The following is a 25,677-nucleotide window of genomic DNA, read 5'->3' on the forward strand; positions in this document are numbered from 1 at the left end:
TTTGTGTTTGAAAGAATTTTTTTGCAACAAAAATTTTTAAAAGTATGGAGTTGAAGGAACATAGATAAACCCAATATATCGTTCAAAATTTATACATGGAAAGAACGGTTTTGTTAAAATATTTTAAAATTTATTTAAACAGTTATAATGAAAATAATAATTTTGTGATCATTAAAAAAATTATTTAGAACATTCAAGCTGGTTTCTAAATTGTCAAAACTTTCTGCAGTATTATTCATTATTCTTAAGTCTTATATATTATTTTGATAGTCCACACACACACACACACGCGCGCGCGCGCGCGCGCAACAAAATTATTGTTAGATCTGTATTGATAGTTATATTTCTAGACTTCAGCAAAATTGGTTTTTTTTTATGTATTGTTTCTGAAGCATGATATATTGAAAAAGAGAAAGTAAATATTTTTCTTTTTCATCATATCAATTTTTATATATTGTACATATTGTGACATTCTGTAAGTTATATAATTTAATCCAATTATAATTATGTGTGTGATAACATAATTTTGTTAAAACAAAAATAACATAATCAAAAGAAATAGTTTTCTCGCTAAATTGTATTTCTTATATAAAGTGCATTTTTACTTCTATTTTTATTTTATTTATGTGTAGTTATACAGTCGTAGATAATAGGATTAAACAATATCTAATTGGAACATGGATCTTAATAGGATTAACGAGCTCATATTTTTATTATCCGTGTACATGTGAATGAGAATTTATTCGAAGTTAATATAGAACACGTAAGAAGCATGGGAAATGTAGTAGTTTATTCTTTTATGACCACACAGTTTGTTTTAATTACTACAAAATAACAATTTGTTAATTAAACTGGTATTAATTACAATTTAAGACTAAGAATTAATTTGGACGCGTGACAGAATTTAGTCGACCTAAAATTTATGCTTGACTCTGAACTGAAATCTGAAAATTAGCGAATTACTTGTTTTCAACGGACTTTGGTATTCGGGACAAAATGACTGGAAAATTACGAGCTGACGTTTTATCGGCGCGACTGACCCGAGTGGGCGTCTTTAAAACGTGTTTTTCAAGCCGAGTTTTCACGGAACGTGCGCCTTTCACAAACCGAACTGCATTAATTTCTCACACAAGCTCCATCCGGTTGAATATTCGCGTGGAACTTTTATAGATTAATTGTAACAATAAATGTAAGTGTTCGTATCGATAGAGATGTTTGGATCTTCGAGACCCGAGAACGTTGAGAAGCTGCTCACTTGACATCACGTTGAGATTCTCCATGATTAACATATAAATGAAGGAATTTAAATCCAATAAGCCACCACGATCTGGTAATTACGTCTTCGTAAAATCGGAACATGCGACGAATATAATATTTAAATTGCTATATTAATGATTCCTGTATTGAAATACAGATCTAATTATTACTAACGTTTAAGATAATTGTTAAGATATCTTGAAGATTGTCTTAAATTTAAATGCTAACATTAGAATATCCATTTCAACGATATCTCGTGCAAAAATAGAATAATATGTTATATGTATAATACATATAATACATAACAATAGATAAAATTTATAGATTATTTACAGATTGCATCGTGAGATAGACGTATAATAAAAATTCTCCTGAATGCATAAATGGATTCGGATATAATATATACGGATGCAAATAAAAATAAATAAATATACAATTGAAAGATAAATTCTTCTGACCTTTTATGTGCTAACAACGTTTATTATGTTGCAAATTTATTTCCGGAATTGCAAATATGCCAAGCTGTTACCAACATTACGCGCATATGCTAATATTAAATTTACATTCTTGCTTTCTCGTATTTTATATGTTTTTATATTTTTTATATTTTTCAATGAAATGATACCTCTGTATGACTTGTTAACATATTATATTTAAAAAATAGCGAATAACGATAGAATCTTAAAGCTAGATAAGACCGTACGAATATGGAAATTAGATAATTATTAAATATTAGATAATTGTAGAAAGTAGTCTTTTTTAGAATTTACATATTATTAGATATCAAGACAAATAAACCGTGTGAATCCGAAAATGTAAAACAAGATTATCAAATTATGGAAAGTAATCATTTTTATGAGAAAGTAATTAATTAAGTAGTTGAACCCTAAATGTCGGCCATATTGACCTTTTTCTTACTTATTTGATTTATTTATATAGCAGTTTATATAGATTAATTTATTATTGAAGTAGTTATTTTTGCGAGAAATTATTTCAACAGAAGCTAACGGAACTTCTTGTCATTTCTCTCGACCCAGTTGCGAATTCACATAGACCGAAGTCAAAGCTGTAATACCTATAACCTAGATTTAAGCCAGATCTAATCCGGAACTATGGAGATCCATGCTAACTTGTCCTCAAGGTGTTACGACAGGGACACTGCGTTGTCATTTAACTACTTGTCTTCTACACGTGGCAATTGTACCGCATTTATGCGCAGTTAACATAAACGCTTGAAGACAGTTAATGCAAATACCTCTTAACATACTCTTCATAAAATTTTTGATATAAAAAGTAATAAAAGACAATAGAATAAAATTAAATGAAGTTGGATATTTCTTTGTTTTGTGAGACATTATGATAGAGGCGAAAAAGAAATAAGTTGATTGTCAATATTGTTCGCATAACTATAAAATGTTTATTAAAAGTATTCTCTTGTACTTGATAAGAAATAGTTATAAACTTTTAATATCTTATCTCTCTGTTATATAACCAATAATAAGCATGATTTTTTTTCAAAATTATATCCAAAACTAGAAAATTACTATCAGTTGAATCAAACTTCAAAAGAATAAGTATTCCTCGCTTGAGGTAATCGTAATAATTTGATCGTTAATTTAACTTTTCCGTGAATAATTTCATTGGAATTATTAATTTGATTAAGCGATGTAACTTGGATTTCTTATGGTAATTCAAATATTATACTTTAGTCCAAAACGATGGAAAAATTTTACGCAAAATAGTATTAAAATGAAAGTTTTATACTAAATTTATTTTATATTTTTTTATCATATTTAAAAATTTCACATCGCATGTAGCTTTGCAATAAAAAGCATTCAAATGCGCACTTTTGAAATAATTCTAGAAATAAATTCACGTTATGAAAACTGTCACTCGCGTCACTTCATGTATGCACCGTGCGTTCAATGGGTCTTACTTTGAAGGTATGAGATCAGTCCGATTAAAAGCGTGACCAAACTTTAGATAATACTAGTTCAACTAGAATTCTCGTAGTTTGTCCGGTTCCCCCTTTCTTCCTTACGGGATGAGATATCGAGCAAGGACGAGAAATTCAGCAATAATATTGGGCTAGTCGAGATTCAGATTCGAGCAAATTAATTCTACGTGCAAAATAATAATTTTGAATCACCATTTAACATGACAGAACTTGAGAGTGAATAACCGAATCCCGAAATAAATTACTTATCATTTATATTTATAATTAACCAATTATCGTCGAACGAAAGACAGTTTGTCACTGGCCGTGTCCGGCTTCGCTACAACGTCGAAATCGAATTTCAAGCTTAATTAACGAAGCTAATTTAAACTTGACCACCATTTGCGCAGCTACGTTTCGTGGTTCATCTGCCATCTTCATAGTTTACCACATAATCTTCTCTCCTATCATGCAATTAATTTCTGAAAGTTTTATTTATCTTTATCAAAATTTTAATTCATTCTCATATTTTCTAAATTTTGAAGTTCTATATTTTGAAATAAATTGTAAGTACATAAAATGAAAAAGATATGTTTGTATCTATTATTTATGTAACATTGAACTAAAATTTTATGATCAATGGCATAGAATTCTAGCGAATGCCTTTATTCGAATAATCAATCAATTCTTATTTGAAATTTCAATTTTTATAGTTGTAAAAACCACTTAATATTTAAAGCATTTCTTAAATTAAATTATAATTATCTCTTACATTATGAATAATGTCGATAATATTCTTTAAATATTTTAAATAATTATTATCCTAGTAACTTTTATAAAAAGTAAAATAGATTTTAGAGACGCAAAATTTGCTCTTGCTTTAAGGAAAATCTGCTCCTTGAATCAACAACGATATTTGTAACTATGTCATCGCCAGATTAAAATTATCAGTTTTTATCCTGAATTTCCACTACTACTAAATCTTGCTATGTTCGTATAAAACAAAGGTGAAAGTGCCGATAAAACCGCGAATGATCTCGCTTGAACTTTAATTATTCGCATAAAACTCGCCAGGAATGCTCGTTTCTGTTTTACGATCTTGAGCGATGGAAAAATGGCGAAGGAAGAATGAAATCGCGGACGTGCAAGGAAAACCGAAACTTCTCTCTTCTCGTTTCGAAAATATATCGCGAGATATATTTCGAAGTAAGTACTTTCGTCAGACTTTCGTTGATATAAACTGTCGACATCTTATGAACGAATTGGATGGAGAAGAATGAAAGAAGATACCATATCCGTTTATCGGTCTTTCGCTGAACTGCTATTTGCTTAAAATTCATCAAAATTACGCGAGTCATCTTAGGAAATGGAACATTGCGACAGAGAAAATATAGAAGATTGTCAAGCTGACAAACTTAGAGATCGACTTGTAACTTGAATATGATTTTAAAGTTCTATGAATCGAATTTTCTGAAATGCTAATACATAGATTTTTGAATGCATAGAATATAGCTAATACATAAAATTTTGAATGCTATCTATCAGATACTATTATTCATATTATAGATTAGATACTATTATTCATATTATTCTTTTTATGAATATGAATTAATAAAGAAGAATATGAAAAAGAACTAAAATGTATTTTCTCTTCTTTTTTTTTACTTTTTTAATCAATTAGTTTTCCTACATTCTCGAAAGATATATTCATGACAAGAATGGTTTTGCTGAAGTAACTAAAAATTTAGTTAGACTTTTACAGATCTGAAAATAATTTTGTTGGATTAAGATAATTATGTAGGACTATTAAGATAATTATATAGGACTTTCAAACTAATTGTTAAATATGTCAAAATTTTTTGCGGCTATGCACTGTTAAATCTATAGTGTTAAATTTTACCTAACGTGAGTCGCCACTGCTTCTACTAAACATATCGTTATTTTTTTACCAAAATAAGTTTAATGTCAAATTGACTGTATATTGTCTGTAAATATAACCATTGTTTTAGTATAAAATAACGATATGATTGAGCAGGAGTAGTGGAGACTCACGTTAAGTTAAATTTGACACTATAGATTTAACAGCTTATCATACTTGAGATTTTTATAACGTAAATTAAATCTAATAAAATTATTTTCAGATCTGAATTAAACAAAATTTTTAAATATTTCAGCAAAATCGTTTTTTCCATATGTTAATATCGGCTCGAATAGTTAATATCGATCGATTATATTTCTCTGATGTTCTAATTGTCGCAAGTGATGTTTTCACTAATTTAACTAGTGAATTTCACTACTTTACAAATTTCGCCGATAAATGTATGGAATGTGTCTTTGGACGAATGTTGAGGCATGGACATAATAAACTGTCTCGTGGAGATATCTTGTGAAATAGAGCATTGAGAGATGAGTAGTAATCTATGACACAAGTCAGCCGGTCTACTCACACAAAGGTCGCCTTCCTTCGGCCGTAGTCGGCGACGTTCCTCGCGCGTTTCTCCGGAAGTTCCATTTGCCATACCGCGATTTATACGAGGTCATCCTCGAGTCTCGGATGAAGGTACAGTCGGGGAAAACGGGAGACCTGTTGGTCGGTTATCGTTAGATTGTGGAATCTACAAATTTCCCGACTGTCGGACCTTCCGCTCTCCAAATAGTTGTACGTTTTGTGAAAATTGTCGCATTCTGATCTATGCTATTATTCCTCGCTATATCTCTTCTTGGAAAGATGATAAAATTAATTCATTTATTATAACGTGAACTAACATGTGAAGATTATTTATGTCTTATTTTGTTTTCTCTTTTAATCGTTGATGAGATGATTATCACGTAGCCTACATTGATTTCTCAAAGCTGAAATTATTTTTTACAACAATAGACAAGAAAAATTTTAATATTATATTAGGTGTTGGAATTAATTCGTAGCGTTTTACAAGTGATGGGAAGTACTTTCATTAATGTATTTTTTAATGCTCATGTGAAATAAATAACATTCTTTCATTAAAAAACGCTACGAATTAATTCCAACACCTAATAGATTATATTAAATATCATCTTTGAATTATAATGTTTTTATTTTAATGATTTAATTTTGTTTTCATGATTATTGAATATGCAATATAAATATTATTAGTAAATTTGTGTGTAACGAAATATTAACTTTTATAATATTTATTATTTATATAATATCATTAAAAAGAATTTTATATAGCATTATGAATTGCATTCAATCAGTGCAAATTAAGATCGCATTTGTGTACATGACCATGCGACCATTAAGAATAAATATTGACTAAATGGCGTAATATTGCTTTTGGCCATTAATTCCTCGGTAATGCATCGCTGGTAATAATTATTGGTGCTCAGTCCTGTTATTGGCGGACACTGTGTCAGTGTGTTTGCTCGTAGATGTATAGATAAAGTGTGTATAATATTGATCCCCCCCTCCCTTTTGTCATTAAAGGATTTGCAATAGATGTTCTATAGTATTCAAATTCAAAAATTTTACAGGATAACAAATAATTGAAAGTTGCAACAAAATAACCGAAGCAGTTAATGTTCAAGTTAATAATTTTTCTTTACAAAGTTATTTCATATTTGTGCAATTATCAAACATAGTATAAACTCACGAATTGCATTGCTATTCTACGTGAGAATAAAATTAACGAGAACGCTACGTACTGACGAATACTATGCGATTTATTTTGCCGACGTATAAATCTGCTGTTCTATCTCTCACGAAATACAAAGGAGTGCTAAGGCACTTCAACATTTTGCATCCATTTATTCGGAGTAACGATGATCAGTAGTGAAATCGCATTCTACTGTACTTGAAATACTTTAGAACATTAGGTATCCGATACTGAAGTATAGGAGAAAATTAACGTTTTTTTTCCATGAGTAAATGATTTTAACTTTTATATATAAAGTTATCCAATTATAAATATGTTTATTATTAAATTATATTAAAAAGTATTAAAAAATGTCGTTTTAAATTTAACTTTTAGATTTTTTCGAAATATTATATAATACACGAAGATTCAAACACGTTTCCAGATATCAATCAATGGATCAATCCAAAATTTCCATATTTTTGCTTTTGGATTCATCCATTTTGTTCAGAAATTGACAATGTTATTAATTGTTACAGTTAATTTCTTTTTTAGTAGAATACATCGGTATAATTATTATTTAAGTGATTTATAATAATTATAACATTGATTTATTCTGTGTAAAAAAATAAACGAAATTATTTATTAATTGAATACTTCAGTAAAATGAGGGAGAAGGAGAGAGAGAGAAAATCACTTATTTCTCCACTTCCAACTTTTGTATAGTAGGATAATTCCGGTATATACGCCGCATCTATCAAAAATTTAATTTATTAAGTATTATTATATAATTTATTAAGTATTATTATTATATTTAAAGTAAACGAATGTATCAGTAAAAACTTTGTACTATCTACTACTATAAAAAAAATATTAGAAATCCGAATATTTATTTTTCATATTAAAAAATAAACTTTTTGAAACCTTGAATTTTTGCTGTATATCTCATAGGAGTAGGATATGTATTCATAGGAGGAGGGGGGGGGGATATGTACGGCTCATGAAAAATTTATAAATAATGCATATAAATAAGACGTAAAATGATATAACTTATAAAATGTGTTTATAAAGTTTTATTAAGGAATAGAAATGATAAATATGAAATAATAAATAATAATTACAATCTTCTTACATATATTACAAGTGTTATAACATGAGGTATATATTTCATATAATGCGTTTATTTTATTGCATTTAGTGCACTGAATTCAATCTGCGCATTTTGTATGCTTTGGGCATAAATCCCGTTCGCTAAAAATGCATGTCCCAAACAGGTGGGATATACAAGACAACACACTAAACAAAGAATACGAAAACAAAGCATTTGTATTTTACTATACAACATGCTTTACTATTCCACTACACGTATATATTACGAAATAATCACTAAGTTTTTTACATGCCCTACAGTAATCATTTTATGTAGACTTTAATTTATGATGGCGTTACTTATTACTTATTATTTGACAAATATCGATTCAACTTACAATAATTTCATTAATATTAATAGTAAGAAACTGAAATTACAATACTAATATAACATAAAGGCATGTAAGTATTAGGTGTTGGAATTAATTCGTAGCGTTTTTTAATGAAAGAATGTTATTTATTTCACATGAGCATTAAAAAATACATTAATGAAAGTACTTCCCATCACTTGTAAAACGCTACGAATTAATTCCAACACCTAATAGAATAGTTGCGGAAAAATTACTCCCACTTTTTCTATTTTTTCTGCGGCGTAAATCTCAACGCAGCGAATTTGCCGGAGTTACCCTATATTTTTTCCAAATATTCCATTTCATAGCTGACTAAATTTTTGAAGAAAGCTTTTTTATTCTTAAGTAATTCAGTCACTTTAAGCCAATCGTGATGTAAAAATTTCGATTAATACCTAAGTTACAAGGTTTTAAAACAAAGAAGGGCGTATAAGGGTCTCTTGAGATTTAAGAATATTTAATATGACTTTACGTGTAGCGTGAGAAAGAGTTAAGATCTGTTAGATTGTTAAATTGAACAAACAACACAAGTGTTGTTTGTCTAATAAAACTTAATTCTCTTGAGGTAGGAATATAGAAATATTCGAGCATAAATTATATCTTATGTTCCCGTCATATGTGTTCTTTTACCATACATAGAGGAGAGTATAATGAGTTTGCCGCATTGACAATGTGAAACTGTGGAGATTTCCGTGACGCTGCGAACTATACGATGAAATGGATCTCCGCGGTTTTTAAATAACTAGGAAACACGAATGCCTGTGGAAAGAAAGATATTGGATTAGATTTTAAATGGATTTATCCCTTTATTGCTCGTGCATTTTGCTCATTCATCGTGCGTCACTATAGTTGCTCCTGCAGCATGTAAAAGCGAAGAGTTGTTCGTATTACATTTTAGAGTGACCTTTTGACATACGCATTAATCGGTAATCTGATTTTAAAATATCATGGTGCTACGTACAATATTGATCTGAGATATTTCGCGAGAAATTTGAAGATAGAAAGACATTATTCATTCATATTGTGATACCTAAAACAAAATTTGTCATTCTTATCGAATTCTAAATACAGTTTCAGAATAAAACAGAATAATTCCTAGTTGAAGATAAAAAAAATCTTAAGGTGAGACTAATATTTTTTAAAATATTTAAGGATAATTCCTAAAATATAATTCCTGATTATACATACTTTATTATTGGGAATTTAAAGGCAAATAACATCTCAATTATGTATTATAAAGTTGTAATAAGAATAATAAATAAATTAAGAAAATATAGTAATATTAACAATTTGTAGTAAATATTACTATTAGGTGTTGGAATTAATTCGTAGCGTTTTACAAGTGATGGGAAGTACTTTCATTAATGTATTTTTTAATGCTCATGTGAAATAAATAACATTCTTTCATTAAAAACGCTACGAATTAATTCCAACACCTAATATATTTTTTTAAATTCATATAACTTATTTATTGTTCTCTTATTACAACTTTATAATGTATGTAATTGAGACACAATTTGTCTTCAAATTTCTAGATATACGACTTTTTTCTCTAAATGTGTTAAGAGATTAATATTTTTATAAAACTACTTTGTGAGACAGTTCATTCTGTTTTAATGATACAAATTATTTTTGTGATATACGTATACATAAACCTTACCACACGCATGTTATAATAAGTGTGATAATTGTGATAGTGTTTCGATTTTACAATGGCATGATAAATAGGTAAATAATGAGTAACCGATTTGCTGATAACCACAAAACGCGCATAAATGTGGGATAATGTGCTGGAAACAATGTAGTGGTCGCTTTTGGGAATACCGAAAACGATTTTGCATTTCCAAGAATACAATGCGATGCTGTACTATGCGGCAAAATTTAGGATATAACCGTATGGTAATCTTTGATTTATCTATTTAATTATTCGCACGACAGAGTACATTTTGCGTTGAATTTCAGGGAGTTCCTCGTCACTCATTAATATTACACGGGATATACCGGAAAATCCATACATGATATAATAGTTTTCTGTCGAATTTGATGAGGACTTGCTTTGAGTGAAAATATGATGGTAGATTACCATATTCAACTTTTACATTAAATCTTGAATTAAAATTTTACTAATATAGATATTGATAAATCATTTCTTTCAAAATTAATATGAGTTAGTTAAATAGGTTTCTAAAAGATATAACTATAGTATCACTAGTGGCCATCTTTTTGCGAGCACGCAATTAAATTTGCTTTAGTTAGGCAATATATACTATATATACAGAAGCTTCGATGTGGTCACTTGGGTCACTCGCTGATGAAATTTTCATTTAAATCATGTTACCGTAAAAGGCAGAGCGAGTAGATTTGATGACTAAATCTAATCTTACTATCACAAGTTGCGTCTTTGGCTACGTATACACATTTGTAATATCGAAAAAATTATGAATTAGGAATTTATTATTAATTTTTAGTAACGAGAAAAAAATTTTAAAAATATATTTTAAATTTTTCGTACTGTCCAAATTGAATAATTTGATAATATCGCTACTTTACTAAATTTTTTCATTGATAATTTTTTTATTCCGACATTATGTTATCAAATTTTCATCACTTTTTTTACTGTTATATAATTATAATTCGTAAAATATATCTATGCATCCTAGGAAAAAAAAAACAGAAAAAGAGAAAAAGAGTAAAAAAGGGATCATATTTTCTTTTTGCGAAATATTTTCTTGTTGCGAAATTGTAAGGCAGAGATTTGTTTCTCGCCAAAGAATCAATATTGCAACGTTTCCTTCATAAAACACTCACTTGTTTGTTTCAGGAGAATGACGTGGTGTCGGCCACTGTGCTGCGAGATGTCAAGCAAGGTAAGACTCGAATTGAATTTTTCGAAATGTTGGTCGCGCGCGCCGTCGCCGCGGCGACGTTGAATGAAATTTTCAGTAACCTATTTCCGCAATAGTCGCCGTGTCGGCGTGTTACAACTTTTGCAACGCGTTTCGCGCGGTCGACGGTTTCTGGCCTCATGTCGGGTAGCATCGTACTTTGACGAGCGTTTTGAAATGCCGTTTCGTCAACACTCATAGCGACGTGTTCTGTAAAAATAAAATGCTTCCATATTTTGTTCGCAATCAACGTAATGATGAATGAACGTGCTGCACGTAGCAATGAGCGCGACATTTTGGAAATATTTAGCTAATTGACCATGAATTGGGGTCAATATATCATTTTTTTTAAATAATAATAAAATTGAATAGATGTAATTTATTGAACAGATAGTTAATTGGATTCATCGCTACTTTTATATATTGTAATATCAAAGGAACAATCATAGCTCAATCCCTTGAGTTAAATAACATTTTATTATTTTTAACTTCCATATGTGTCTCAAAATATAAATTAATTCATTTCTGCGATTCAATCTAAATAGCGTATGTAGTCAATAAATAATAAATTAAATTTGAGTGACATTTAATACATTTTCTTGTTGAATTAAATTGTTTAATTCTATTGTTTTAGTTAAATTAACGATATATTGAAGAAGAGCAGTGGCGACATATAAAATATATATCTATATATATAAAAATGATTAAAAATAACTTAAATAAGATATTATTTGACGTGGATAAAACAATTTGAATAATAAAATTTGTGTCTGTAATATTACAGAAATGTTTATAATGCTTTTAATAAACAATATTATCTTAAAACATTGTTGCCATCAGTAAATTTTTTTATTTGCAATAAAACAACGCGTATTGCAGAATGAATAATATGCTGAATATTGATAAATTGATTAATATATTTATTAATATTTCCTATTTTTCGATTTTAATAACAAAAAATTTTTTGTGGATTCATCTTTATGTTACGCTAAACAATATACTAATAACGTAAGATTATTCTTATTATGCACAGACTTTGTTATAGCTAACAAATTTATTAAATCTTTTTGATTCACTTTTTGCGGTTTGTCACAGCAATTGCTAATATTATAAATATCAAATTACGAGTTAAGATTAATAAATAAGTCAATAATCATAGAAAATTTTTTTAAACAAAATTACTCGATTCTTAATTAAAATAACTTGAATATTTTTTTTATCTTGCAATTTTTGACATGGATAATAAATGATGTTAGTAATAAATCTTGTGTTAACGAATTTAGAAGAAACTTTGCACTTTTTCATTTCTTACTTTTCTAACTAATATAAAAAGTGGGCGTTGATAAGATAGTGAAAAATTATAAAAAAGAAGCCATAAAATGTCTCCCGACGCGCACTATTCCCAAAACTTTCTAAAAACTTTGTACAATGCCTGCAGTGAGGCTGTGTTTGACCTCTTTTAAAGCAATTAAGACTTAATATTCCATAATCTCTTTAATTAATGCGTCTAGTGTGGTTGGATATAAACTATGCAAAGGCATTTATAAAAAGGAATATTTTTTAAATTTTTATGTATATTTTACATAACATTTTACATAATATTTCAATATTTTATACTTTTTTTGTAGTAGATTGTAAATTATTTTAAGCTTAAACTTGCAAAAATATATCAGATTTAGGAGATTAGTAAAGATATATAGATATATAGATTTAGCGATCTGTTAAAATTTATAAATATACGTTATAATTAAACACATATCATAATACGTAACAATTTCAATTTAATTTCCTCTTAAGTCTAAATAGATCTAAATCATATATCCTTAGATATGAATACTTAACTCTCTCTAAACTCTCTCTACTCTACTTGATATTGCGTTGGTTGCTAAACTCAACATTTGCCGATGCTTAGATCAGGCTAGATCAAGCTGATCTCAACGCTGCTGGTAATCTCATGCATTCCTTAATTTGCGTACGCATTGCGTTTCAATCAAAACAGGCGCCCGAGCATAAGCACTACAAGTTTTCGATTAATCATAATCTTCTACTTTAATTTCAAAACAGTCGTCTTGGTAGCGCGCACGTCATAACTTATCCATGTTCGAACATTGTCGCGGAAGACGCGAGATATTGATTTCTCTCGGTTCTCTCGAATAAGCGTCTATTGTTTACAACAGAATGACCGTCTCAATTATTTTCGGCTTTGTCCTGAGATTATCCTTATATTATGTTCCTAAGCGCAAGATTATCATAAACGATTCCCGATTCAGTTGAGCACAAAATGCTTTTGTGAGGTCCAGTGATCGATGCATTAACGTGGAAACGCTTGCATTAGATTTAACATTATATAATATTCATTGTTGAGATAATGTGCGTGTTGAGCTTTCTTGTATTGTTTAAACTTTATTTGCTTCTTTGATCTTAAATTAGAGACTTAAATTAGATTGTTCTATAAAGATTGGAATTTTATATATTCAATGTTGATTTCTTTCTTTAAACAGAGATAAAACATTCTATTGAATCAATGATTTAAAGCTTTGATAGTACACGATACATTATAAACGACAGTTACAATATAAAACCATTTCTTTTATCTCGATTTTTTTTTGTGTCTGTCTGGTGGTTTTATTTTATCACTATTCTGCCGCAATTTATCGGTTACTAATAATATTAGAGAAATTCAAATTCCTTGGATTTATCTATCTTACAGAAAATTTCTTGTGCAGTAATGTAAAATTAAAAATATACATTTATTAAATATTATTGTATGAATACGTACATACATATGTAAAACGATAATACAAGTTAATTTCTTTGAACATCAGTACTTCGAGTTTTTTTATCTTTCCTTAAAATTCTATTAAAAATATTTAAGCTTAAGAAATTCGAGAAAGATCTTATATATTACACACACATAATATATAAGATCCTCCTCGAATTTCTTAAATATTTTTAATAGAATTTTTAAGGAAAGATAAAAAGATTCGAGGTACTGATATATATACATATATATATATATATATATATATATATATATATATATATTAGGTGTTGGAATTAATTCGTAGCGTTTTACAAGTGATGGGAAGTACTTTCATTAATGTATTTTTAATGCTCATGTGAAATAAATAACATTCTTTCATTAAAAAACGCTACGAATTAATTCCAACACCTAATATATATATATATATATATATATATATATATATATATGTACGTATGTATATATCCACCGCATGAAATCTGTATAACGCTCTGTTAATTATTTTTAATTAAAAATTATATCTTTTTATTTTGACGTATCACTTTTGTATTGGTTTTATATATAATGAGTGAAAAGTGATTTATATGTGCGCATATGTGTGTGCGTTGCGTGTATTTAACATTAGACAATGATAATGAAAACTTCAAACTCAACAATTGCATATAACATTACATGTACGGGATACATGTAGTGAATGCAGTCTATAGATCTGCTGCAATAGCCATTTCTATTTTACTTTGAGTAGAGCTGCCGACGTTTTAATCGAACCGCGGTAAACGGGTATTCAGGTAAGTTTATACGGTCGGAGTCGATGAATTTCGCACTACAGCTTCTCTTTCTCTACAGCTGATGTCTACCGAGTTCTTCGCTAAGTAGAAATAATCAGACTCACCAGCTCCTCTCTCTCTCTCTCTCTCTCTCTCTCTCTCTCTCTCTCTCTCTCTCTCACGCGCCGATCGATACACGTTTATCAGCGCTCCCGAGCTGTATAGCGTACGAATCCTTTGAAAAGATAAAGCTCAGCATATAAATATTTGACAGCACAGAATAGCGTGGTATAAACACGTTTCGCATATTTCCCCTCTGGCAGCGAGAATCCGCATTTTAATGCCATCGCTCGTGAATTTATTCGTGGGTAACGGCGTTTACGCGTAGATATAAATAACGCGAAAATCATCTCGCGCTCTTTTCGCGCGATAATAAACCTTCGCGAAGCGATATTTCGCTCAGCGAAACGCACCGAACTGACACGATGCCACTGCACTTTTTCTCGTTGTCTCGTTTTTCTTTACGTATTTTCGTCAGCAGCCGAAACGTAAATCAATCGATATCGCAATAGCGAATACTTTTTAGACTTTTTCTTATTTCCTTTTAACAAAAATAATAATAACAATTGATATGTACGCGAATCTTCCTCGTTGATGGTTGTAATAGTTTTAATGATAGTAAGTTTATCGATATATTCGCATATTTTTATACAGATTGTCTGAAGATAAGACACGTAATGTGTAATTATTTTGAAGATTATTTTATTTGATATATAAAATAAAATATTTGCAATTTTTATAAACATTTATAAAAGATCGTTGAAATATCCGCAATAAGACCATAAGAGTATTTGAAATATGATTGTGGAAGATGCAAATTTTATTACTATTATTATTATTATTATTAATAGAAATTAAAAGAGAAAAAACAAATTTCTTTGTAACTTTTTAAATTTATCTTTTAATTTTATTATAATATAATATATATGTAATGATTATATTGTAATATAATAGCAGCACTTTAAATAACATTATTGATGATATTTCTTATGACAATAATAGCGTTTCCTCTATGACCAATAACGAGTCGTCAAGCGAACTGAATATTATCGGCTTTAAATTTTGCATTATTCGTTGAATTTTTAAATTATCGCATTGTGTAAGCTCAGCATGTTATAAATGAGAGTTATAAAAATGAGGTCGGCGATCTTTTTGACGTAGGTACGTTATATACACGCGTGTCACAGCGCATGTGCCTGTCGTGCGTGCGAAGTTATATTGCGTCAGTGCAGTATGGCGAAATTGCGATGCTATAAAAATATATTTTTGCTACAGCTGACATATCGAAGAATCGCAAAAAAATCTTAAAGTCAGGCCGCGGAAGTGATCACCCTCATAGCCGAGAGACGTTTTTATTATGCCGGTCGCATCTCTGCGTCTTGCAGATATTTTCCGTGTCCGCCTTCATTTCATCCCTTTTTATCTCGTCGACACGTTCCACACCGTTGAAGTATACACGTAATAGGAGAGAGATAAAAGAGTAGGAAACTCACGCCGGCGGAACATGTTGTATTTCCATGAGCCCCTTGTGGATTTGCATGTCGTATCCGAGGCGCGCGTTCGTCTGCGTAAAGGGAGCGGTTTCAATTATTCCCTATCAAGATGTCCGTACTTGTTTCACTTGAATAAATTGTAATTTAAATTGCAAATTAAATATTCTGCCATCAATTCATTTTGTATTTGCGATCGATAAGTAACTGAGATAAATAACACGAAAGAGGTGTATAGAAAGAATGGGAAGCACTAAAGTATCTAAAAGGTTTTATATATATATATATATATATTAGGTGTTGGAATTAATTCGTAGCGTTTTACAAGTGATGGGAAGTACTTTCATTAATGTATTTTTTAATGCTCATGTGAAATAAATAACATTCTTTCATTAAAAAACGCTATGAATTAATTCCAACACCTAATATATATATATATATATATATATATATATATATATATATATATATATATATATAGTTATGTACATATATATGCAGATTTGAAAATAATTTTATTGGAGCTTTAAAATAATTATGTAAATTGCTCAAGCTGGTTGCTAGAATGTTAAAATTTTTTTTAACATTATTATCAGGTTTGAATGTTCTATGTAATTATTTTTGTGCTAAACAAAATTATTTTTAAATTTTTGTTTCAATTATATTTTTAGATTTGTATTTAGCTAAATTTTTATATAAAATTACTTTAGCAAAATATGTTAACTTTAGTATAACATTTAATGGCGAGTTGATTATTGTATGTAAATACTTCTAAATTATATAATTTACTTAATAAATTTTATAAAAGTGTACTTTTAACAGTGTTTAAATAATTTTACGAATTTTTTATTTCTTAATGTTATTATTTCAAAATGTTAAATAAAATTGTAGATATATTAAATTATACGAAATATGAAAAATTTATAAATTTATATAGCAAAAACATGATTGTAGAAATCTATTCAGAAAATAATTTTAATTGAATTATTATTGCAGAATTTTTCAAAGATATCTGTGAAATATAATAGAGTTGTTGAAATATATATTAGCTGTGTTATAAAATTCATGGGTCGATTCTAAGCAGAATCGTAGAACTCATATAACTTATTCTCGTAAAACTTGTAAGAACTTATGACTGATATTCTAATTTTATGCATATATGTATACAAGTATTGTAAGATTAATAAATATCTACGATTTCTCGTAAATCTTATGGCAAGAAATTGTCTTTAAAGTTATAAGTAGGTACTTATAGTTCTTACAAGTCTTTCGAGAATATAATATAAGTCTTACAAGCCTTACGATTCTGCTTAGAATTTAAGCATTTAACTCTAAATATATTTAGGTATGTCATTTTTCATATTTGATCGAATAGTGTTATCATATGTCATTCCTTTTGATTATTTTATTTTTATATAGTTAATCAAATAATTCTATATTGACCATTTGATGTTGAATAGACGATGATACTTGGATGATCGAACGTTCGATCATCTAAGTGACATTTATACAAACATTTCGCATATGCTAAGGCTATAGATACTACTTTCTTCAAAGCAATTGGAGTATTTAAAAGATAGAAAAAGCTAATATTTGAATTGAAAATAAAATTATGTAAATACATATATAGGATATTATAAAATTTAGACTATTTCTCTCTGAAATTATAATTTTTATTATTTTAGACAATATTTTGCTTTTGAATTTTTACATTTAAGATAGACAATTTGAATTTACAGATTTAATAAAATTAACTTTGTCTGTTTTCTACTTAAATTAATTAAACTACGTCGATACACACACATTGTAAATGAAATATGTACTAATTCGAGAAATTTTGTGTGTAATGACATTACTTTGATTTGTATTACATATTTATGTATTGCTACTTTTATATGTTACATTATTTTAATAAGTTTTTTCTCACAAAATATTTTTTAATTATTATGACTTCGCCTAAACAGTAAATTTAAACAATATTGGAAATTTTTAGCTACATATTGTTAAAAAAAAACATTGATAAATATTCTATTTCAACATAAGCGATTCAGTACAAGCATTAAACTGCTTTCAATCATCAGCTGCAAAAATCAGATACGCGATGAAATAACTGTGTCATACCGCAAATGTAGATTGCTTTCTCGAATATAGAATATACAGATCGCGCGGTCAGAGATTACTTATTGTATAGGGTATACAAATCAAATATTTTTCCACAGAGATCATGACTCACTTTGACTCGTCCATTTGCATTATTGAAATGCCATCATAACACTTACTCGAATTGCGCCGAAACGACTTAAAGTCTCACCAAAATTTGAATTTAAAATCTCAAAGTCGGCCAGTTGAATTTTAAATTCAGTCGTGATTTAAGTAGGACCTCTACAATCGAGTGTTGATGCTAAAATGGAACGTATATAATAAAAACAAAACATTTTGATTAAAAGTAATAATTCGAATAATTATACTGCAGTAAACTGCTTATAAGTATAGTTTACGCAAAATTATAGAGCAATATACTTTTTTTATAATTTTATAATCGATACAAATCCGTGACGTCAATATAAAAATATTTAACAAAATTAAATATTGTATTTTCTTACGTGAAATAAATAAACTTTGCATATTTAAGCGAACAAGCTTCGTAATAAACCTTTCTGTAAATAAATCTTCGTTTTCATTTTTTCTTAAGTACACATTAACGTTAGAATATAAAAAAAAAAGCAAAATAATCTTTTGGAAAAGAAATCTTAGATGATTCTGTAACGAAAGACATATACGGAGAAGTAATCTACCGCATGAATAGCTTTTTATCATCATTGGGCTTTCGACGGTTGTCACTCGCGGGACGTTCATCGAGGTGCGTGATTGGTGGCACCCTTGTGAAATAAATTTGCGTTAAGGCCCCAAGTCAATTTGTTTACGTTTTACCTTGAAGCCAGTGCGCGGACTTCTCCTTGACATTCCGGGGAAATGATTATTGTCGAGGGTGCGCACTCAGAGTAAACTCCGCGTCGTAAGTATATATATATGTGCTTCTGTATATACGTATAATACGCACAATCTCTCTACTTCATCCTCCCTTTTACATTTTCTCTTTATATTCTTCCGACCCTCTCCTGATATTCTATCCTCCTCCTGAGGCCCAACGCTCATCCTGTGAGCCATCTACTACGAGCAGGGTAGAACGGTCTCCAGGTGGGCGGAGATCGATAGCATCACGACCCAGCTTTACCCAAGCAGGCCGGGGAACCAGCCGCTACTAGTTTCCGCGATGTATGTATCTGTACTGGCTGCCTCGCCATTACGCTCGTTCCTATTAACCTTTGAATTATCAACTGTGTTTACTCATATTTCAGGCACGAGTTACGAGGCCTTGATTTTTGTTTGCAAAATTAATTTAACACAGAAAGTCAATTCGTGAATTAGAAAAAAGTAGGAAGCTACAGAGGGGGAGAGAGAGAGAGAGAGAGAGAGAGAGAGAGAGAGAGAGAGAGAGAGAGAGAGAGAGAGAGAGAGAGAGAGAGAGAGAGTACGTCTCTTACTCAAAAAACGATTTTTGCGAAATTTATGTTTTAATGATCTGTAAATTGAAGACAACTAAAACTAAAATCATTGAAATGTTTTTGTTATTCACGAAAGGTTCTTTTATTATCAATATATAATGTTGATGTGTTTTAGCACGAATTTTGCCATTATTTTAATTTTTTTCGATTAATTTAAAGAAAGAAGACATATATTTGTTAAATAAAAATCTTGAATGTAATATATGCCATTTAAAAGTTGTAATATAGATATAATACAAATAATAACAGCAATAATCGAAATTACATTATCATACATTCTGAACATAAACAGATATATTATAACAGATATGTTACATAGTATATCTATCCTTTTCCTTCTTTTCTTTTAAAATTAAAAAAAGAAGTTACGAAAGTTTTTCTTTAAAATCATATATTTTTAATAAAAATTGTATGTGCCAATCGTAAAGCTATTTTCATAATAACTTTGAATTATCTTTTAGTTAAATTATATTTTCAGAGTTCGAAATTAAGTTAAACTAATTTTTTTTTGGTTAATTTAAATTGATTTTAATTTTAATGATTTTTTTACTAATTTTTTTACTGATTTTTAATTATTCATATTTAATATTAATGTCGAAACTCTTACACAACGAATGATCTTTGTAGCAGTTTCGCAAAAAGTAAATTAGTTTTGGGTTTGTCAAAGTACCTGTCGTTGACAGATAACAGTACTGTACCACTTTGTATACGTTCAGTTTTACACTTGCATGCGTGCATATGTACTAGGAAAAGTAATTAGCGCTTCTTACTGGCGACATATATACACGCGTAGTTTACGTCTCTGCTCGATATTGCAGCCCTTTGTTCAACGATTACACATTCTATCCTTTGGAAATTCTGCCACTACCTGCGGCATCTTTAATGTCAGATTTTGTGTTTGCGTTGAAATAATTTGAATTGATATTTTTCCAATAAATATTCTGATATTAATTTGTAACACATTACATTTATTGATTTTTACGTATAGGTACTACATTATTTTTATGTATATTTATTGATATTTTTATGTATACTATACATATTTGATAATTGATGATACTATTGGAAAGAAGATAAATTTTTATTAAAAATTTTTCTGGGAAAGTACTCATAACGATTTTTAATGATAAATTGTGAACACTTTATAAATAGCATCAAATAAAAAAAAAATATTTAGAAAATTTTTATAAAATTATTAATTTACAAATAAACTACTCACTTTTTTACGTGGAAATATTCTTGACAAAATTTTTTTATATCAATACTTTAGTAGACTTTACAAGTACAATCTTTCAATACAACGAAATATCTAAATTTCCTACAGTGAAATCTCATTCCAAGAAAGTGAAAATACAGCCACCCTTGAAAAAAAAGAAAAATATTTTACTTCTTGAAAATGAGTGACAAATATCTTTTTAGAGTGAAAATTGTCACTCTTTTTCAAGAAATGAAATATTTTTACTTTTTTTTCAAGGATGATTGTATTTTCACTTTTTTGGAGTGAGATTTTGCTGCAAGAAATTTAATATTTTGATGCGTAATGTTAAAGTTTAGATTAATATAAATCAAGATATTTTAAGTCGCTTAAAATATATAATCTGACATCAAAATATGAATCTGACATCAAAATAGAACCATCTAGGAAAAATTTTCAATCTAGAGCGAAAATTTTTCCCGGATGGTGATCTTATTTTGATGTCAGATTCGTATTCAGCGACTCAAAATATGGGTCTTCATCCTAGCACAGGGTATTTCTTTTTGTAGGTCTGTGTAATTATTAATAAGCATAGTATTATTAAATGCTATCTTACTGAGTTAAGATTATATCTCTTTCATAAACAAACCCTATTGTTTATCTAGAGAATGAGTGTCAACCGAACCTGCATTACGTATGCACTCGCAGATGCACATGTCGTCTGCCATTTGCCAGTATACCGAGCCAAGCTGATAGCACTGCATTATGAACGGCGTTGAAGGTGCAGCGGTGGCAAACTCGAGTACTTAGCGCTTCTTGCGAAGACGTAACCGTAATTTAAACCATAAGTGTTTATGCTAGAACTCGGATCATAGTTGCACGATAAAATGCAGTTTTTATCTGTTTTATGTTATATATGTCAATTATAGATGTTAAATTATGTTTCAAGACGAGATAACACTTAATATAAATCATCATGTTAGCATTAGGTAGAACGTATGTCTACTTAACATATGTCTAAGCAGCTCGTAATATGAATCTAATTTTTTAAAAATTTACTATTTTCAATATTTAGTCCAATATATCGATAGAATTCAATAATCTTCAATTTAATGTCATTTTTTCTTAATATATGGATATGAAAGTAGAGAACTATCTTTTTTGAAATTTCTTAACATTCAATATGTTAACAATAATTTTGCACAACAGTTTAACAAATTTTTATTTAAAAAACTTTTTATTTAAAGTTACATTAAGTATTATATCTCTTTATTTATTTGCACTTCTCTCTCTGATATTCTTTTTTTTATATAGTTTAAAAACTATAATTTATGTATAGGTTCTTATCTTTATTAATGAAGAATCAATTCCGAATCTATCAAAGTCGCACATAAATACATTGAGAAAAAAACAGCCTAAATTTAAATAAATATTTATTTGAATACTGCCAACTATAAACATTTACTTACAATAAATAAATATTTACTTAATAAAAAGAAGTGATTGCTAAATCAAATTAATGTTTTTTGTACCAAATAAAGATATTTTTATATTTAATAAATATTTAGTTAGTACTATTCAATTAAATATTTATTAAAATTTAGAATATATATTTTTTTCTCAGTATAAGCTGTAACTTTCTGTTTTCTTAAATATTCTGATTTTCAACAACTTATGTTTCGCAACGCGCGAATTTATCCTGTACAGAATTTTAGAGCTACCTAAGAGCAATTTCCTTTACTAATATTCATTCTCTTTTCGAGGATGTGCGATGAAGTGTTTCCACTAAACAGAGCACAAGCAAAGCATGCTCTATTCTTGTGCTCCAGTTACGTTGAAACGTGTTAAAAACGCGCGCTTACACAAAGTAAGACAGTCTTGCACGATAATTCTGTTCAATTACGACTCGTTCGCACCTGCGGATGCACGTTCCGAGCTTAAAATAATATCATTGTTTTCGAGCATATGTTTTCATCTGCGGAATTTAAATGGAATAGATACGGAAGCTAATGAAGTGTAGATACAGCGAAAATGGAAGCCCGCAACTCTGACAATTTTAAATAAAATTAAAAAACTAAAAGAAATATTCTTGACAAATACAAATAAGAATACAAATAAAAAATCTCGATCTATTTTTTATTCTTATAAAATTTTTAAACATTTTTAAATTATAATGATTAAATAGAATGCTATTAAATGCTTTTTGTAACAATATATTTATATTCGGATTTGTCAAAAAAGTATTGTCTCAAATTGGTTGTTTATTATTATTAACTCTTTTATTATTGTTATATTATTTGAATTTTAAAATTATAAAAACGTTTTATATTATCTCGCGATCCACTGTATGCTTTATAAAGAAAGCATATATATCTAAATGCGTTAAAACACAAATTTTCTATGGAATAAACGGAAATAAATAGAGAAGTCGGGTTTATTCCATTATAAAGTTGATATTTTTTTCTATTTAATTTCTGGATAAGTTTTGTAAGAGCAGCAGTAGTAGTGGTTACCGCAAATCTTATTTTTACAAACATGACTTAGAAAAAATTGAATAGCGACGCCATTTTTTATTATTTTTAATAAAATTTAAATATAAAGGAAAGTATGATATTTATAATTGGACAAGTCCTCTATCTCTTTTAATTCCTCCATAATAAATTTGCAAAGTTAGGTTTTGTTTTGGACGCGTTTATGTGTAATATGTCTCTTTAATAAAGTTATGATAAAGCGTGGAAATATATACCATTATAATATAAAAGCAAATTATTTATAACTTTTTAAATAGTATATAGTCATGCTGTCAGTCATTTTAGCATAAACGTTTATGTTGCTCAAAGCACACTTTAAACTTCTGTGTAATCATACACCTACGTTATGCTTTGTACAGTTTATTAAATATTTAATTAGAGGAAGACTATAAAGCGTATTAACTTTCTCTCAGATTTTAAATATTAAAAACTAAATATAAAATAGAATTTTACAACATTGCAAATTTTATAATTTTACATAAAAATTTATTACATTAAATATTATTTATTACATAATGCAGGACTCTATCTCATCCTTTTCATTTTCGAATTTTTTTTTAATAAAAGAGAAGTATAATAATTAAAGGATTTATTTAAAAAATCTTTGTAATGATAAATTAAAATTTGGTCGAAGCAAATATACGCAAAGTTAACTTAATATCATAATATTAACTGAAAAATAAGGTTTACTTGTTTTACTTTTAAAATTTAATTTGTCGAAATATTTAATTACGTAATATTGCTATGTAGAGTTATTTCAAAATTTTGCTAGCTGTATATTTGAAATTATGTGAACTTCGAAGTAAAAGCGTTATCTTTATGCGAATACATTGACTCGTTGAAAAGTACATGAAACTGTATGATTACTGATATATTCATGCTTATCAGAAGGATTGGTCACTAATTCAAATTTTATTTGGCACACACATACACATACGTATATACACACTAAAATATTAGGTATATGTCGATAGAATTAGGTTTCGTGTAATTAGTGCGCTAGTTGAACAGATTACGTGCTTTGCATGATGCTTGATGATTTGACAATTATGTGTTTGTGGCATTACGTCCGAAATTTGCTGAATTGCAATTAAAGTATTATTCTTGCGAGTTTTATAGTTTATTAAAGGATTCATTTGCTACAGGAATCAAGTTATGTATAATAGATATCTTTTGAATGATAACACAGGAAGAGGATCGTTATTGTCGTCTAATAACTTTCGCAATTAGAGCGATTATTATGATCAAAATAAAGCTACAATGATGAGATCATTTCTTAAAACGTATTCATATTTCTGGATTGATCTTCTTTTTATTACTTTATATATAATTGATTATTAAAAAAACAATTACATATCATAAAATTTATCATATATAACAAATTTTGTATATTATGAAGAAGATAAAAATTGCTAATTGGTATTTAAAAATTTACGACGTTATAAAAATTAATATGTTTAATCTTTGACTCTTTAAGTATTAAGTATTAAGTAAATAAAAAATTGATTAAATTATTGAGATAATAAACATAGATATGGATATATAACTTATAAGTTACACGGCATTACAAAAAGTTAAACTTGTTTTACAGAAACAGGAAATCGTTCCCAAAAAACATTTTAGTCTCTTTTATTTTTATATTATTAGTAATTTAATATTATATATAATTTCTATTATGTAATATTGCCGCGCTATAATATAAGCACACCTTATTTTAAATGCAATCAATAGAACCTTGATGAATTTAACTAATTACATAAGTATACTATAATTTTATAAATATCCCATGAATAATCAGTTCGTGTATAAACGCAAATTAACAATATTAACAGTAAAAAGCTGAAATCATAACACAATACTAATATAACATAAAGGCATGCAACAGATGAGTAGTTGCGGGAAAATTACACTCACTCCTTCTATTTTTTTTTACTTCTGTGGCGTAAATGTTAGCGTGACGTATTTGCCGGAGTTACTCTATGCATGTCATCGAAATTTTCATACGATACAGTTCAACGTAATTCGGAGCGAAATGATCTCTTAGTGTATACATATATGCAAGAAATTTACATTAACGCATTATTTCTTTATCAATAATTATATGTGCGAGCCATTT

General features: G+C 28.5%; 3 protein-coding genes across 4 annotated transcripts in view; all 3 read left to right on the forward strand.

Annotated features, from left to right (window-relative positions):
- Positions 1 to 11,491, forward strand: part of LOC105146384 (uncharacterized) — a 51,702-nt gene extending 40,211 nt beyond the window's left edge. Inside the window, exon 2 of the mRNA XM_011056591.2 lies at positions 11,125 to 11,491. Within this exon, the coding sequence (XP_011054893.2) occupies positions 11,125 to 11,233 (109 nt within the window). The 3' untranslated portion in view covers positions 11,234 to 11,491. The remainder of the gene's footprint in view (positions 1 to 11,124) is intronic.
- Positions 1 to 25,677, forward strand: part of Nca (neurocalcin homolog) — a 207,558-nt gene that overhangs the window by 40,833 nt on the left and 141,048 nt on the right. The gene's annotated exons all lie outside the window — the stretch shown is intronic.
- LOC105146385 (neuronal calcium sensor 2) overlaps positions 11,124 to 25,677 on the forward strand; it is a 138,598-nt gene continuing 124,044 nt past the window's right edge. Inside the window, exon 1 of the mRNA XM_087404499.1 lies at positions 11,124 to 11,170. The gene's annotated coding sequence lies outside the window, so the exon portion shown is untranslated. The remainder of the gene's footprint in view (positions 11,171 to 25,677) is intronic.

Source organism: Acromyrmex echinatior, chromosome 3, assembly GCF_024713525.1.
Source record: "Acromyrmex echinatior isolate Ae372 chromosome 3, ASM2471352v2, whole genome shotgun sequence".
Lineage (NCBI taxonomy): Eukaryota > Metazoa > Arthropoda > Insecta > Hymenoptera > Formicidae > Acromyrmex > Acromyrmex echinatior.